Genomic DNA, 17,122 nt, shown 5'->3' with positions numbered 1-17,122 from the left:
CGCGCGGTGCCTCCTGGGAGTTGTAGTCTGGGGGGCACGGAGGAACTGGCGGCCCTGTGACCCAAACCCGGGACGCGGCGGCTCCAAACGCGCCACCCCGCACTGCGCAGCGCGCTCTACCCTTGGCGAACCCCCGCTTCGTACACGGGTGCTTGCGGTCGGTTTTGCCTCCCTAACCAGCTGGGCAACTCTCGAGAGTAGCAGGACAAAAGGGTTTTTTGGAAGGAGAAAATAAATCCGGGAGGCACCGCTCGCCGCCTGCTCCCGCCCGGGTGACCCTGGAATTTTTTTCAGGGGGGAAAACTGGGTTCTGCGGGCCTAATATGACTGAGGTCTCTTGCCCCGGAGGCGTCGGCTACCTGCGCGGAACCGAGCTCCTCTGACCGAGAGGGAGGTGGCTGGGCGCCCCCAGAGAGCCGGGGACAGCAAGTCCCCCAGCAACCCCCCGTTCCCCGCCTCCCCTCGCACCGCCGAGCCGAGAGGTGAGGGGCCGCACCGCCCACATCCGCCGCACATCACTTCCTGGGCTTTAAAAAAAAAAACTTATCAGCTAGGCAGGTCCGGTCCGGCCTGTGAGGTTCAGGGAGCACCCCGGGGCGCCGCTGCTGCCCCTGCCCGCGCCCGCACCATGAAGGCTCAGCCCGCAGCAGCCGCCGTCCTCTGCCTGTGCCTGGTGCTGGCGGCCTCGGCAGCCTCCGCCGCGGGAGGGCTCGGAAAGGGTCAGGCAAACGTTTCCTTCGGGCTTTCCTCTCAACTTCTGCCATTCCCATGAATGGGTGCGCGGGCGCCGGGACGGTTTCCCGCAGCGGCAAAACGGCCCCGGGCGGCGGGGAGGGGGTCGGGAGGAGGCCGGGCCGGCCTGACGCTGCAGCCGCGGTTTAGGGGGAGACCGCTGGCTTGGGGCTTTAAAACGAGAGGGTCTTCAAGCGATGGTTCTGTTCCGCCTAGCCCCGAGGAGTTTCCCTTTTGAGGGTTCCCGTTCTCACGTGTGGGAGGCCCGAGGTGGGGGCGCAGTCCCTCGGTGTCCCCCGCCCCGTCCGGTGCTGAGGGGCCCGGTCAGCCCTGCCCGGCCTCCGCCGGCCCCTCTGCGGCTCCTGGCAGGCGATGAACGGCTCTTCCCTCCCGCCCGCGGGTCCGCTTTTCCTTCCTGACCTCACCTCTCCCGGGTTCTCCTTGTGTAATAACCGTGTTTAAACCTGGTTCAGCCAGGGTGCACCAGGCTCCTGAGCTTCCCCACAGGTGGTGGCTTTAGTTTGTTCTCAGGGATCAATCTCCTCTTGAGGGCTGGTAGTAGCACAGTGTGATCAGAGCAGCAAAGCTTTGTGGTGTGGATCCAAGCCATACCCCTCTCATTTTACAGTTAATTCCTCAGATGACTTCCATTCAAAAGAAGCACTATGTAATTTGTCGCACCATGCTTTTAAAAACATGCTGAGACTCGCCACAAAGTGGGTTTTAGTGTAAAAAATAAAAGCTTTCCAAAAGCGGTCCCTAGTTAGAACAATAGAAGGTCTTCCCTGGTTTAACATGTTGGCCTTTGAAATAGCTGACATGTCAATATTCTGAGTAAACATGACTTGTGCTAATTCAACTGGTTTTTGCTCCTCTACGTTCAGCTGGTGCAAATGTAACCTTGTGCCTGAAGCTGCCTCTGCAGCTTCTCCATGTGTGTCATTGGACATGGACAAGGCATCCCCACCTTACTGCTAGCATAACTAAATATTTGATGTGTTGCATCATATACCTTCACAGTTTTTCATATCAATAGAGAAGATAAAGTAATAAAAATATTGTGCCAACTGTTCCAGCCTCCCAGATGCTGAACTAGGATGCCACAAGTTTCTGCTGACCCTGTTTTTGTCTTTCTCCAGCTTCTTTGCCGTAGTAGTGTACAGGATACAAGGTCCCCTTTCTCCTGTGTCAGCACTGGGTAGCGTGTGGCTCCTGACCCCTGTGTAGCTCCCAAATTCTGTCCCGCTCAGCACCCTGGGCACTGAGTGCTGCTGACTAATCAAAACCTTCAGCAACGGGACAAGTGAGGCTGATGTTTGGTTATCCAGCACAGCCCTGTGTTACTGGAGGCGTGAGGCCTCTGAGGAGCCCTTGCAGGACAGTTCCCCTGCCAACAATTCCTGGATCTCCTCCATCTCAGCTTTCTGTGTGGCTTTCAGCCGTGGGAGGTAGTGCTGGTTTGGCTACAGGGTCAAAAACCCAGCAGCCTGTGTTTTGGGGTTATTAAACATCCGCTTGCTCACTCTTAACTGACATAACAAGACTTACCAGGGTATGGGATAAAATATTTCCTGGATTGTTCAGTCACTGTAACATTCAGAAATCTGTGTAATGGTGTCCTTTCTTACTCTTTGATGGTGTTATGATCAGCAGTAATACTTAGCAGAATAGTTCTAGAGCAATTATATGTTGGCCTAGGAATTTTTAAGTTTTCACTTTAGTTTACATTCAGTGGGATTTAGGAAGCCAAATGCTGACGTTTAAGTTGTCACTAATCAGTTAATAAATGTTCACAGGTTGAAAAAGAAAGGGGAATAGTCAGAAGGCTCTTCAATTTTAATCTATATTTGGGGAATTTTTGTGTCATTTGCATATATATAGAAATATTAATGACTGTGGTATGTTTTTGTTAATTAATTTCAGTGGGATTCCTCATAAGACTATGTAGGTTGTTAAGTATTTGCAGAAGTTTTTCCAGAGTTGGGATTATAGTTTGCTTTAAAAAAAAAGAATACGAAACGAGTTGAAAATATTCTTAATGGTTGGACTGCCTTCACATTAGTTGATATGTTAAATTTTGCAGCATTTATAAACCTCCTCTTGGCAGGTTTTGGAGATCATATTCATTGGAGAACACTAGAAGATGGGAAGAAAGAGGCAGCAGCCAGGTATGTTATCGAGTTTTAAATACAGAAAAATGTCTTTAAAAACTTTTCACAAAGGTTCTGTATTAATCCTAAATCTAACCACAGAAAATAGTAATTATTATAAAACATGAAGGTAGTTTAGGAAAGTGTTCAGATCACTATGGGTTATTATTGTATTGTATTGTATTACTATTGTTAACTTTGCTGAGACATGACCTAGTTTTAAACACTGCAGTCTGGTTAAGTGATTGCAATTCTGACATGTCTTGGGAGAAAAAAATTTATTTTGTATTTATGATAGTGAAGAAACATGCAGATCTCAACCCCATAACAGGTGTTGGAGTCATATTCAATCCTCTTGAACTTGGCAGTGCTAATAGCTTCCGTAAAGTTCAGAGTGCCCATATAGATGAGGCCTTAATGTGGCATGAGAGAGCTATTTTGTTCTGCAGAGAAAAGTCTGAACATTTCAAACAGTAGGGAACTTATAAGTTAAGTGGAACCTTTTCTGAGTTAAGCTTTAACTCTAAAAAGAACACTGTCTTATGAAAAGGTAAAAAAAAAGACATTTTGACACATTTTTTTCTCAGAATTTATTATATTTCTTATTAAAATGTGAGAAGGAAAATTGTATGCTTATAAATTCTGCTAGTATTTTAAAATTTGTAACCTAAATCTGACAATGCTGACATTCACAGAAATTCATTCTGCCTTCTGGGTTTGCTGTTAAATTGAATTTGCCCTCAAACGGATCCATCTGGCAAGTTCTACACTGTAGTGCAGACACCAAATTGACCCAAGTTCAAAAGTTCTACAAGTGCTTATAATTAGGTGTTTTAGTATTTATTTGATATACCTGTCAAAAAACCCCAATTCCACTGTTTGCAGGAATAACATTGCCATTACCCTGCAATGAAGCAGAGGAAGCTTTAAAATGAGACAGGAGTGAAAGAGGGAGGGTGAGCCCTCAGGTTGAGGCAGGATGAGCATTTCTACTATAACACACGCTCTCCTTTTGGTGCCAAAACCACAGACCTGCTCAGTGATTGGAGTCCTGCAGCATTTTGAGTGTGAGTTGAAGGATTGGGAGAAACAAAACCAACCAACCAAGAAAAGGCAGGCAGACCTAAAAAGCAGATTTTCTGTTCTAAGTGTGAGCTTAGGTCAGGAGATGAAAAGTTACATGGAATTATCTGTTGTGCAGCAAGTGAGGTGCATCAGAGACAGGTCTAGGAAGCTTCAATTTTGTAAACAGTGCAATGTGGAGGTGATGCTTGCAAAAGCTGTTTTTTTGGTTCCCTGTGGGAAAGCGTGGGGATCCGGCATTCGTACAGTTACTGGGTGCCTGGTTCTCAGGGGTAACCGCAGTACCATCGCGTTTTTAAGCAGGAGGGTGTCCGTGTGGCCCTGTGCCGGGGGTTTCCCGTAGCACGGTGATTCCCGCCCCCCCGGGGCCGCCCGAGGCGGTTGCCGTGGGGACGCGCGGGGACGGCTGCGGTGAACCCGGGCGGGAGCGTGGGCTGGAGGCCGCTCCCTGGGGCTCTCCCGCGGCTGCCGGCGGCTCGGCGGGGCCTCCGGCCGCGGTTGCCCGGGCGACCGGGGGCGGGGTGCGGGTGACCCGAGCGGAAGCAGCCGCCGTCGCCGTCCGGGTCAGAATGGCGGCGGGGCGGGCGCGGGGGGAGGATGCCGCTGGTGGTGCTGTGCGGGCCGCCGGGCAGCGGCAAGAGCCGCCGGGCCGCGGAGCTGCGGGCGGCGCTGGGCGGGCCGGAGCGGCAGGCGCACGTCGTGGCCGAGACGGAGGGCGGTCGGGCCGCGCTGCGGGCCGAGGTGGAGCGGCTGCTGAGCCGGCGGGACGTGGTGATCGTGGACGCGGGTAACGAGCTGCGGAGCATCCGGTACGAGCTGTACTGCGCGGCGCGGCAGGCGGGCACGGCGCGCTGCCTCCTGCACTGCGCGGGCGGCCCCGGCGGCCCCGAACAGCCGCCCTTCGAGGCCCCCGACCCGCGCAACCGCTGGGACCGGCCGCTCTTCACGGTGCACGGCGAGGAGCCGCTGCCGCTGGCCGACATCCGCGCCGCCCTGTTCGAGAGCGCCCCGCCGCCGCCGCACCGCGCCACCCGCGCCCAGCCCCTGCAGTCCTGCGGCTTCCTGCACCACCTCGACCGCGCCACCCAGGACGTCGTGGCCGCCGTCATGGCCGCCCAGCGCAGCGGGGCGCAGCCCGGGGAGGTGGTTCGCGTCCCCGGCGCCGCCGAAGGGCTGGTGCTGAGCCGGCCCGTGAGCATGGCCGAGCTGAGCCGGCTGCGCAGGCAGTTCATCAGCTACACCAAGATGCAGCCCAGCGATGAAAACTTGCCCCAGCTGGCCAGCATGTTCCTACAGTACCTAAGCCGCAGCATCCAGTGAGCCCTTTCACCTGTGTCACGCGCAGTGGTGGCCGTGGGCCTGTCCCGAAGTACTTGCAACAGTAAGAACAGGCCATCTGGCCGCAGACCCCAAGTAACTTGGGTCCCACCCATCGCTTATTGGATCCTGCAGCAACAGCAGCGCTGGGAAGACGGGTGTTGTGTCCCTGCAGCTGCTGAGCAAGCTCTATCACTAAAATGATCTGTGGAGATGCTGTTCCTCCCCCCCAGCTCTCTCTTCACTTGCGACTTTTGAAAAGGAGAGCACTGTTGCATCCCCAAGCAAGTGAAGTCTCCCGTGGAGACCTAAACCCCAGTAATCACATACTGACTGAACACGAGCCCAAAAAGCAGTGACCATAGGGAAAACTTTTCCCTTCTGCATTGCTATATGTATGTCTTGAATAAGAAAGTGGTTTTTCCAAGGCTGTCTCCAAATAATGTCAAACTGCAGAGGACACTTGAGGTTCAGAGCTTAAACAGGCTGTATTTTTTTTAGGGTGTGACTGTTGAAAAATATTCTGCTGGACCCAAGAGGTGGATTTGCAAACTGCACAACAGAATGGTGCTGGCTTAGCAAACTCACATTGCTCTGTTTCAGGTTTAACAATAAAATGTGTGCCTTAAGTGGAGTAAAGTCTTAATTTACTGCAGGACTGTTTTATTGAAATAACTTTCTATGTCTTTTCTCTACAAGATCATAATTAAACACCTTTTAAAAACAATAGTTGTTTCACAATGAGTGCTGTCATAGGAAGAATGAGCTAAAAATCAGTGCCTGAATGACTTGTGATGGGTAATTTAGTTTTGCACTTAGTTTCAACTACTTTCAGTCTTTGCTATACCACATATACAGTTTATATAAACTTTTCACTTTCTGGTGGATGCTTCATCCCTCATTTTAATAAATTGTGGCTTTTGATTTTATTTGTATGTGTAATTCTACCTTGTAGGAAATGGGAAAGTGCAGCAGGGTTACTTCAGTTACAGTGGCTCTTTATTTGACATACAGGCTGCTGGGTGGGCTTGTACATTACAGAACTTAGAAATTACTACAGAAATGTTTTGATGTACATAAGTTTACTTTTCCAGTCCAAGTAAAGAGAATAAAGGTGAGGAAGTACATTCAGTATCTAAAAATTCTGTGAGTTTTCACTGGTTAGGAGTTGGTGTTTCAGGACTGCAAGCACTTCCATTTAAAATCTGCATTGAAAATATCAACTTAAAAAAATAAAAAAGTATGTTGTAGTGCTCACTACCAGATAATTGAACTCTTCTGACATGACGCACTGATCGTTGATGGTGAGAACAATGTGTATTTTCCAGACTTAAATCAGTCTCTTCTCAAAGAGGCAAAATCACGTTGGCTTGTATGGAAACAATGTAAACAAAACAACCAACCACATAATTTTTTTATCATCAGGGAGAGGACAGTGATGTAATACAAGCTTTACCAGGGCTATGTGTATTCTTGCTCATTACTGCAAACAGAGTCCTGTGTAAAGAAGATGATGATGTACTGGTTGACTTTGAATGGCAGACTTCTGATTGAACTGCTCTAAATGTTAATTGCTTCCTCTCCATCCCTTCTGGTTCTGAAGGCCATAACTGAATGCTGCTAAGTAGAGATTTCCTTTCATACTATCTGCAGCTCAAGAAAAACTTGTACTTCAGTTCTGCTAGTAATTTAGTTGCTATTGTGTGCAAAGGTGTTTGTAATTTCTCTGTGAGAAGTTCCCTTTATTTTAACCCTAAAATGATGACAGAGTTTACAGTAGCAGAAAGCTTAAAGTTTGCTTGGTATATCCTGAAAGAAGTGTCCATAGTATGTTCTTTGTGTGTCTCTCTATTTCTTCTTTCCCTTCACCTAGTGTTTGACTGTTCTTGCTGTTCTGGAAGCTTTGTCATTATTACTGGCTTTGCTTGGATGCTCTTCTATAGCTTAAGTGTTTTACTGATGAGAGAAAAGGGATGAGATACCCAGTTCTTGTTCTTAGTCTTTCTCAGTTTATTGCCCTGGTCAGCTTTCACCAGTTCCACTGTTAGATGGTAGAAACAATAACAGTGTTGGTAAGGAATTCCATATGCAGAAATGTGGAGGCAAGTGTTGTACTACCTGGACGTGCTCAACAGCAACAAAAATCACGTATAGTTGTATCACTTTTTTTGTTAGAAAAAATTGATGTAAAATAGTCAATTCACTTTGTAGAAGTCTTGTCTGTTAAAATGTACATGTAATAGAATTTGGTTTAGAGGCTCAACTATAAGCTTTCTTTGACTTTTTTTTTTTTCTTTTAAAGTGGTTTGCCTCTTATGGTTATTATCCACAAGTCTTGGTGTGGAGCTTGCAAAGGTAAGTATATTTGATACTAGAGCTCACTGAAATTTCAAATGAAATCTTGTATACAAATCATGTAACCACGAGAAACATAAAGTTTGCATTCAACACGTAGCTAACAGTATTTGCATTTCATGTAGAGCTGTGTAATATCACACCACTTCAGCTGTTAGCACTGCCAACAGCCAGCTGTGCCTAAATGCCCGCAAACTAACTGCTGTAATACTACACTTATGTAGTGGCTGCAATTTCTCCTGTTGTAAAAAATGGAGCAGAATGAATGATCTTCAAGAATTAAGTGTAAACTGCTGTTACAGTTTAAGGCAAGGTGGCAATAAACCGTGGCAGACGCTCCCTGTTATCCCCTTTACCTTCCGCCACCCCTTCCTTTAGATCGGAAAGATGGTAAGAAAGATAAGGAGAAAGGAAGAGAGACTTAGACTTCAAGTTGGAGAGTTTTAAAGGGTTTTACTAATGCTACTAATAAATAGAGAATATATATACAAAATATACAAAACCAATCTCGAGTGCTCGATGTGGGGTTGGCGTCACTCAGCAGCAGAGCTGGGTGTGCGGGGCTGGCGGCTCCAGCAGCTGCAGCTCAGGCCCCCGGAAGTCACGGGCGGGACTGCACAGCAAACCCGAACCTGGTTGCAGGGATGCGAGGCCTGAGGCCTGTAGAGCACAGGCAGACAGACAGGGGCCTCTCCAGATGCCGGCCATGGTCAAAGAGAGCGCGACCCTCATGATCACCCTCTTATATAGCGGGTATGACGATTATGGGATGGAATACTTCCGTTGGTCAGTTCTAGCCAGCTGTTCCATCCACCCGTCCTCAAACACGCCCCTCTCACAACAGAACGTGGGAAAACTTAGCAGTCTTTCTTAGCTACCATAGTAATAAATCTAAACATGAGCTGCTTCAGCATTCCATTGGCCTCTTATCAGCACCGAGTACAGCATCCTAGGAAAAATATGCAGGCTAAAACTTAGAAAAGTACAGCCACCTAGAAGAACTTAACTGAAAGAAAAATCACTAAAAGAGAACCGGTCTTGTTTTAACAAAACCAGGACAACTGACTTACTTTCAGCTGGCTGTTTTTCAAAGGTGAGGAGGCTTTGTCTCTTTCAGTATCGCAAACAAATAAGCTGAGCTTAAGGGATGAGCTGGTTGAGCAAGAATAGTGGTTCACAGTGAGCTTTTTGCTTCTGTTTAGTTGATTTGAATGTGACCACGTATGTCTGTTGGCCAGGCTTTGTCATGTGTCTGTTCAGCAAGGTTTGCTTCAGTTACCTACTGTTCTAAGCCTGGCTTGAACAGTTTGATACATACATTCCATTTACTCGCTGCTTATTTGAAAGTACCAGCTCTCCAGAGAGAGGAATGGAGCTGAGATTTTGATGCTGACCTGAAAACCGGAAATTTTTTCCACTGTCTTTACCTATGTCTTTCTTTTTATTTATTTTTCCTCTTCTTTAATTAGCTTTAAAGCCGAAGTTTGCTGAATCCAAGGAGATCTCTGAACTTGCCCATAATTTTGTTATGGTCAACCTTGAGGTAGGCTGCCCTCTGATTCATATCCTGGTTACTGCCTAGTAGGCAAATTAAGCATTTGGAATCCAACTTAACTGGTTGCATCCTGTTTTGTCTGCATCCTAAATCCTGGACTCCTGAATAGGTATTCAGGATTGATTGATATAGCTGATTGTTTTGAAAAGAATTTTCTTCAGTCTGGTTATTTTAATTGTGTTTCTAAACCTGGATCTGTGCCATTGTCTCTCTAACAAGTTGTACCGTTGCTGCAATAAAAGAGTTTATATTCATGCTCTCACGATATAACATTCCTACACCAAAGTGGAGCATTTAATGCAAAATGACATAACAGAATATTTTCACAAATGATACTTGTTTAGGTAAAAATAACTTTCCTGTGAGAGCAGAAGATACTGCAGTTGCCTAGCGTCAGGGTAAATGGAATCTGAAGGCAATAACTTCTTTCTTTAAAATGCGTGCTGTCTTTTGTTAGATACCTTGCTAATAGATTCCGCCTCCTGTCTTTGGTAGGATGATGAAGAGCCAAAGGATGAAGCCTTTAGCCCTGATGGAGGTTACATTCCCAGAATCCTCTTCATGGGTAAGGCATCCACAGCTCTTGCATCCACTCACAGGGCTGTGTCCTTATTGCTACCACATAAATTTCCTGTTTGATTTCTTGTTTCATAGACCCCAGTGGAAAAGTCCACCCAGAAATCATAAATGAGAAAGGAAACCCCAGCTACAAGTATTTCTATACCAATGCTGATCAAGGTATGTGCAGAGGAGTTTGAAGTGCATTTTTAGTGAGATGAAACTCTGGGAGTGTCCTGAGTGAAGGACACACTTTCCACTTTTGAGAGAAGAAAAACAATACTTTAGAACAAGTGTGTCAAGCTGATTTTCACTGGGGGCCATATCAGCCTCGCGGTTGCCTTCAAAGGGCTGAATGTAATTTTAGGACTGTATGTAGAAGTAATTACATTGATACAGTCCTAAAATTACATTCAGCCCTTTGAAGGCAACCGTGAGGCTGATGTGGCCCCCGGTGAAAATGATTTTGACATCCCTGATTTAGAGCATAAGTGGGAGCTATTAGATACAATGTGAGTTATTCTCGTGTGCCTTGAGAGGAACCGTGTTCAGAATCACAACTCACGTTAATACCTACTATAATGTCTATAGGATCTAAACTCTATCTCCAGTTGTGGCAAGGAAAATCATGCAATTCTCATGATTCAGCTACAAATAGTTGGGAAAAGGGCACAGGACTGTTGTTTTGTTTTTCCACAGGTTAATTTGTAGTTCTAAATTCTGTAACTGTGTTACTTTCAAAACCATTACCAGTACACCTTGATGTTTTCATCTTGAGATTAATAGTTGCTGTCTCTCTGTTTTTATCTTTCAGTTGTCCAAGGGATGAAGGAGGCCCAGGAGAAGCTAACAGGTGATGCTTTCAAACAAAAACACCTGGGAGATGAACTATAATGAATACATTGAATGATGCTTTTCCATCACTTCAAAACTCTAAAAGGAAATGATTAAACAGACTAAGAATGTAGATGCACTGGAGGGACATAATTCTCCTGTCAACAATGTTAGGTTAAACCCTGTTTGAGGTTCACACACATGCATCAATTACAGTGTTATCGCCTCCTCTGCCTGGCAGTTTGTGCTGTGATGGTTATTTGCAACTAGGTAATGTGCGAACACCACTAATATTTGGTGTTAAAAGGGAGGTGTGTAGGGCAAAACATTATTTGAGGACAAACCATGTGATTGGAATAACTAGAAGTAGCCAACATTTTGACGCTTAATCAGGGTTGGGTCCCTCTTTTCTCACTGGTATTATGTGATCCCATCATTTTTACTGGGGATTCCTATGAGTGGGGCATGTTCCTGGGCCAGGTGTTTTCTAGACATCCCAAACCATGAACTCTGCCACTAAGCCAAGTATTATGGAATAAATTTAATGAATGTTCAAGTAGCATGTGAAATTATTAGCTCTGCAAACATATTTTTGTGTAAAACTGCGTGTGATTCATCTTTATTTGCCTTTAGGCAGAAATTTAACTTTTTCCTTGTGCACTCACCTTTTGATTGTTTTACCAAGTGAGGGTGGGTTATGTTGAAGCTTTATGGGGGTTCCCCTTTTATTCTTTGAATGTTTTCTGGCGAATGCCTTGCCATCACATTGTACTGTATTTTTGTACCAGGGTGAAAATTAAACCTTTTTAAACATAAGAATGCAGATGGTGTTTTGTGGTAAAGGGCACAGCTTTCCATTCTTAAGGATGGGGGAATATATTTTTGTTTATGTTGCAGCGGTTATTAATGTTGAATGTCACAGCTGAAGAAAGTTTCTCCTTACAATTAAAAAACAACAGTTGCTTTTCATGTAATTATAATTCAGCCATTCTTATACTACCTATACTGTTGAGGGCAGGGTAATACCTAGAGTTTATCTACTGGAGCTGAAAGGAAAAATAGAGAAGAAAAAATATCACCTCTTGTTCTGCTGGTAACGCTTTTCCTACTGCAGCCCAGGATGCTGGTGGCTGCCTTTGCCACAAGGGCACATTGCTGGGTTGTGGTCAACCTGTTGTCCACCTGGACTCTCACGTCCTCCTCTGCAAAGCTGCTGTCAGTCCCCAGCCTGTCCTGGTGCACAGGTTATTCCTCCCCAGGTGAAGGACTTCACGTTTCCCTTTCTTGAACTTCCCGACACCCCTTTCTGTCCATTTCTCCATCCTGTTGAGGTCCTTCTGAATGGCAGCACACCCGTCTGGTTAATCAACTACTTTCCCCAGTTTTGTATCATCTGCAAGTTTGCTGAGAGCAGGGCTCTGTCCGTTCATCCAGGTCATTAATGAAGATGTGAAATATTGACGCCAAGAATACTCCACTAATGATGAGTCTCTGCCCAGCAGTTTGTCTGTGTTCAGTCCACCTCAGTGCCCGTTTATTTAGATCGTACTTCATCACTTTGTCTATGATGATGCTGTGGGAGACAGTGTCAAAAGCCTTTCTAAAACAAGTATAAACAACACCTACTGCTCTCCCCTCATCCACCAAACTAGTCATCTAAAGGAAAAAGTCCTGTTCAAAAGGCGCTTGCCATAATTTCCCATATGAACATAATTTTCTACAGATAATTTTTGAAGAGCTGTCTGAAGACATTAGTTGTGGAAAGTTGTTACATACAATAAAACCTGACTTGTCTACTGAGTCAGTTTTTACTGTTCAGTAGCATTATGAATTTTACTTTCCAGACCAGTCTGCCTTTAAGGGATTTTAGACACCGAAACTCAATTGGGCACTAAAAGACAGGGACTCAGTGGAAATAATGAGATTATTGCACATTACAATTATCCCACTCAGTTACTAGAAGTTATTCTACAGGTTTTATTCCCTGCTTCTGTTGCAAATTGTCTAATAAATTAACCATGAAATTGAAGGAGGAAACTACTTTCTGGTTGTATCAGCCTTCAAAGTAAATAATTCTATGCAAGCCCTGAAAACGGATTTGTGGTTCACAAGATTGTCTTTTTTCCCCCAGCTCTATTGGTTGACCTAATAAAAATAGGTCCCGTGTGATGCTCCTTATTTGATTTATAGCCTCAGATCGACATGACTGTAAAAAATGCTGCGTCTTTTTTACTTGCCACCAGGGGGAGGACTCTGCTCATTTATCTGGGCTATGATTCAACAAATAATAATTTTTCAAAAACCCCAAACAATCTGTGATGCAAAATAGCAGGGTGCACCTCTGTGATTTTCCAGGCATGTTTTTGCAGCATCTCTGCCCTTGTCTCTGCAGTGCAACTGCAGCCTGTGAGATGGACATCATTTGTACCAAAGCCTTGCTTTGCAAAATGCTCAGATGTCAGAAGCAACATAGCCTCAAAGCAATTTTTTAAAAGTTCTCCATCTAGAGAGATTTCCTTTCAGTAGCAGATGCAGGCAATATGCTTCATCCTTTACATTTAAGACCATTCTGATTCAAAATCATTCTTTCACCTCTTCTCTGATGCATCAACCCTCCTTCACACTTTCTGCCTTGCAGACTTGCTACTTTCAAAGGAAAAAAAAATCCGTAACGTTTTGCCATTGTTATCTGGCTGCCTCCATTCTCTCAAATCCTTTCTACCCTCTGTATATACAGACTTGATGAGCTGGTACATCTTCCCTACCCTCCCTTCTGGTTGCTCTTTCCTAGACCATGCTTTTATCCTCTCTAGCAAGGTGGAGCTCGGCAGTTGTGGGCCCGCTTGGTGATCAGCTGGGGTCTCAGCGGAACACCATGTATGTGCTGCAACAGCTCCATTGCTGGGAGCAGCTGGTTAACAAGTGTAAAACCTGTTTCGTGTCTCTGGACTGCAGGGTGAACTTGCTTTTGGTCTGTTACCCAAGTATTTTTCTGCTTGTTAGTTTTAGACCTGTACATTTTACTTGCAGATTCTCTACACCTTTCTGCTTTTTAATCTAGATCAGGTGATAATGCTGGCTGGCATTTTCTTCTGCACAGAGGGATACATCTTCAACCTTCCATCCAACAGCTTCTTTATGTACATTGTGTAACTTTATGCATGCAATCAACTCCACAGGGTTTAGAGGAGCTGCTTACAGGTCAGTGTTTGTTGTAGTTGCGTTTCAAGCTAATTATACACTGTAGAAACTCAATAGCCCACAGTAACCAAGGTCTCGGATTAGTTTTCCTGTATCAGCTTTGTTTGGTGTGCTGTCCATCTGCATGTGATTTGCAATAAACCTGCATACTTACATAACTTCTTTAGATACGTTCCAGAAATCCCCTTGGGTTCTTACCTTCTATTCCTTTTATGGTGGTCATGAAACCCAAACACACTTCAAAATTCTTAGTATAGACCCAGGGAGCTGCCAGGCCAAATCAATCTCATGTAAACAAGCATGCTGTCAGCTCCCTTTCTCCCAGAAACAACCCACAGAGGGAAAAAAACAACAACAAACCCAAAGTTAATGAAGGAGTGAGTGGGTTGCAGCTGGCCATCTGGCTGCCTGGGCGCAGAGGTTGCTGCTGCACCTGGGGCTGAACAGGCTGTAAGGATGTGTCAGACGGAGACTCGAGGAAACCTCTCCTTCACCAGGCTTAGCAGCAGGGAAGAAAAGTGCAACAACCAAGAGTGCCAGCACAGCCGGAGTGTTGCATCCGTCACCCTGGCATGCTGAGTTTAGGAGTCATCTACTTCAAATGCACTTTTCTCCCCATGGCTGTTTGTCTGCCATCATTTGTCTGCCTGTCTAGCCTGTGTTAAACTGCTGATGAGCTTCATTGGTTGTCCCCACTTACAGCTTGATTAACAAATGGCTCTGAACCGAGATATTATTAAACTAATATGAATGCAAGGTCATAATATTCAGAGGTGATGAAACTTTTCTTAACTTTTGGCAAGAGGAAAGGCATTTGCATTACATGATGATATTTATTTGCAGCTGACCAGTATTACACCTGACTGGGTTTGCCCAACCAAGAGAACCACTCCAGGGTGATTCCTTGACAAGAATGGCTATAGGTGGATCAAAACCTGAGGATGAAGATTTGGAAAGCAGTAAAGGTGGAATTACACCAGGCACAACTCTACCCAGAAAGCGAGATAAAAAGGGGAACTTCACTGCAAGTTCCTGCTCATCTCAAAGACAGCAAAGCCAAAGGATGAAGTTTATCTAAAAGTCTGCATCACTTCCAGACAGCTGAGTAAGTTGGTTTGGGGGTAACTGGACGGAGGAGCTTGCTGCCTGGAGGGAATCAGGAAACAATCACACAGGACTGTCAAAATGGTAAAAGTCTCTTTGTCTCAAAACTATTTGGCATATTAACTCATTTCTCCTTTCTTCCTCCCAGAAACAGGTGCCAATTTGTTAAGCAGTTTAGCCCAATAAACTCCGTTTGCTTTTCTTTTCAAAGTTTGTCTAGCGTAAGGAGTGGCTGCAGACTGTTCCCAGGGCTGCCATTGTCCGGAACACGGCTCCTGCCCGCACTGGTGCTCCACTCCTGCAGCGCCAGCCCAATGCCACCACGCCAGCATGCCCTGAGGAGCAGGAATCTCCACTGACGGCTGCCAGCCAGTTCCCGTGGCCTGTCACAGGAGTGGAGACAGGGCCCAAGACTTGTGTGGCCTGTCACAGATGTCATGGCACAATTTTGCAATGGCTAAATCTGCAGAAGGTTCCTTTCATTAGGGACCGAAAAAAAAAAAACAAACCAGAAGAGACCCCCAAACTATGCTGGAAGCAAGGACTGGCTGACCTGTGTGTGCAGCGTTCCAGGTTCTGGCTCAGAACTGCAGGAGAGGCTGTTACACACCTCCCTGTGCTGGCTCCCGTCCCAGGACAGGGCAGAGCGTCCCACCGAGCAGGGTGCGGGCAGCAGGCAGGGCACGTCCTGGGCACGGGATCACCAGCTGGCTGGGTGCTGTGAGAACAATCAAGCGTTTCTGAGCTGCTCATGTATTCTGCTTTGCTCTGACCAACACAGGTGCCTCCTCCTCCATTTCCCATGTCCCTGCTGTGATGTAGGAGACAAAGGGGAGACAATGTCCCAGTTTCCCCCTCTCAAAAAGGCGTGATCCCCCTGCTGCTGCTCCAAGCCAGGGCAAAGGAGTGAAGCCCACAGGAGCTGTGGGGACAGGGCTGGACAGCTGGACAATCTGACTAAGGCTGTAGGTAACTGGTTGCTTGTTAGAGATAGTTTGTTGGTATATATGCATTTTTGGACCATTTTGTACATGCACGGCATGGTGTAGGTAGCTGTGCTGCAGAAATATTGATAAGAACTGCAGACGTTCTCCCCCCTTTGAGTGTGTTTCAGGGCACAACATAACACGCTGTGCATAAAAGTAGCTGTGTGAGAAATGCAGTCAAATTTAGATGTCACTTTACTGTTCTATTTCTAATATTAAGAACAGTTTTCAAACTCCGTAAGGATTTTGGTGTATTAGCCCTGTTAAAGAGAATGAAATGCGCACACGTCTTAGGGACATAGCAGAGCGTGTACCTGCTGTTTATTCCACACTGAGGTGAAGCAGCATCTGGGTGAGTGCTACCTATTCAAATAAGGAGGATTTTGTTTTCTCCTTGCAGTTGGTGTTTTCACCCAGCTTCCCTGGACAACAGCTGGTAATGAGCTGAAACCACTGCTCTGTGTGCAAACTGTACTTCTTTGGGATGCAATTTTGTCTGTGTGTGACCAGCGCTTATCATGAGCTTAGATGATGGGTCTTTTAGTTTCAGGGTCATTAGTATCATTACTACTTCCAGTATCACATAGCAGATCATCATCCTTGATTTAAGTGCTATGGTGCTCCTATTGCTCTAGTACTAAGTAAAGCAATAAATAAAATACTGTTTTTAGAAAAGAGGGAACTGAAAAGATTCAGATTGTTTCCTTAGGTCAATTGCACTGTGTGAGGATGCAGAAACTTGAATTAGAAATATTGGGAGAACAGCAGAGTGTGCATGTTGTGCTTGATAAATGCGCTAGTGTGACTGCTGTGAGAGTCAGATAGATCCATATGTCAGAAAACAAGATAAAGCGTAACATCTGCTGTTCCCTTCCACCTCCGTGGGCCTGTGGGAGTTCTCTCCTGTTCCCTCATTTGCCTGTCTATAAATCTAAAATAATACAGACCTCCTCGCTCACTGGAAGTTGTGTAAGCAACTCACAACTATACAATGTTATTAATAAATCCTGGAAGGAAAGTGCGCCAGGAGAGATAACAATATTTGCTCCATAACTTACAGAAATGTGGCTAAATAAAATGATAGACAGAAAGAATCACTACAAATTCCCCTGTCTCCTAATTACCTGGGTGCATCTCTTCTTCTCTTGGTTAGTCCTGACTGAGAAAGCGCGTTTATAATCAGCAGTGCAGCTGGATATAAACACTGGCATTTCAGGGGTGGCGTGAAATCTGGAAATGCCTTTGGA

At 45.7% G+C, this 17,122-nt stretch overlaps 2 protein-coding genes across 3 annotated transcripts; both read left to right on the top strand.

The window, feature by feature from the left end:
• Positions 1-199: 199 nt before the first annotated feature.
• Positions 200-14,754, top strand: TXNDC12 (thioredoxin domain containing 12). 2 transcript variants are annotated; one of them, XM_080348440.1, is made up of 9 exons: positions 200-719; positions 2,840-2,900; positions 7,585-7,637; positions 9,107-9,180; positions 9,688-9,757; positions 9,847-9,930; positions 10,565-10,603; positions 13,646-13,785; positions 14,629-14,754. In XM_080348440.1, exons 1-8 carry the CDS (start codon positions 629-631, stop codon positions 13,735-13,737), a joined length of 564 nt encoding a protein of 187 aa, XP_080204566.1. In that variant the 5' UTR covers positions 200-628; the 3' UTR covers positions 13,738-13,785; positions 14,629-14,754. The 2 variants fall into 2 exon arrangements, with proteins under 2 accessions (XP_080204566.1, XP_080204567.1); XM_080348441.1 differs by lacking the exons at positions 13,646-13,785; positions 14,629-14,754 and having other exon boundaries at positions 10,565-11,397.
• KTI12 (KTI12 chromatin associated homolog) lies at positions 4,563-5,988 on the top strand (the record flags this gene model as incomplete). The annotated part of the gene is made up of 1 exon (XM_080348439.1): positions 4,563-5,988. One exon carries the CDS (start codon positions 4,563-4,565, stop codon positions 5,283-5,285), a length of 723 nt encoding a protein of 240 aa, XP_080204565.1. The 3' UTR covers positions 5,286-5,988.
• Positions 14,755-17,122: the final 2,368 nt, after the last annotated feature.

The sequence above is a fragment of the Nesoenas mayeri genome (genome assembly GCF_963082525.1).
Source record: "Nesoenas mayeri genome assembly, chromosome: 8".
NCBI classification, from domain to species: Eukaryota; Metazoa; Chordata; class Aves; order Columbiformes; family Columbidae; genus Nesoenas; species Nesoenas mayeri.
This window is presented reverse-complemented; position numbering and strand designations above follow the sequence as displayed.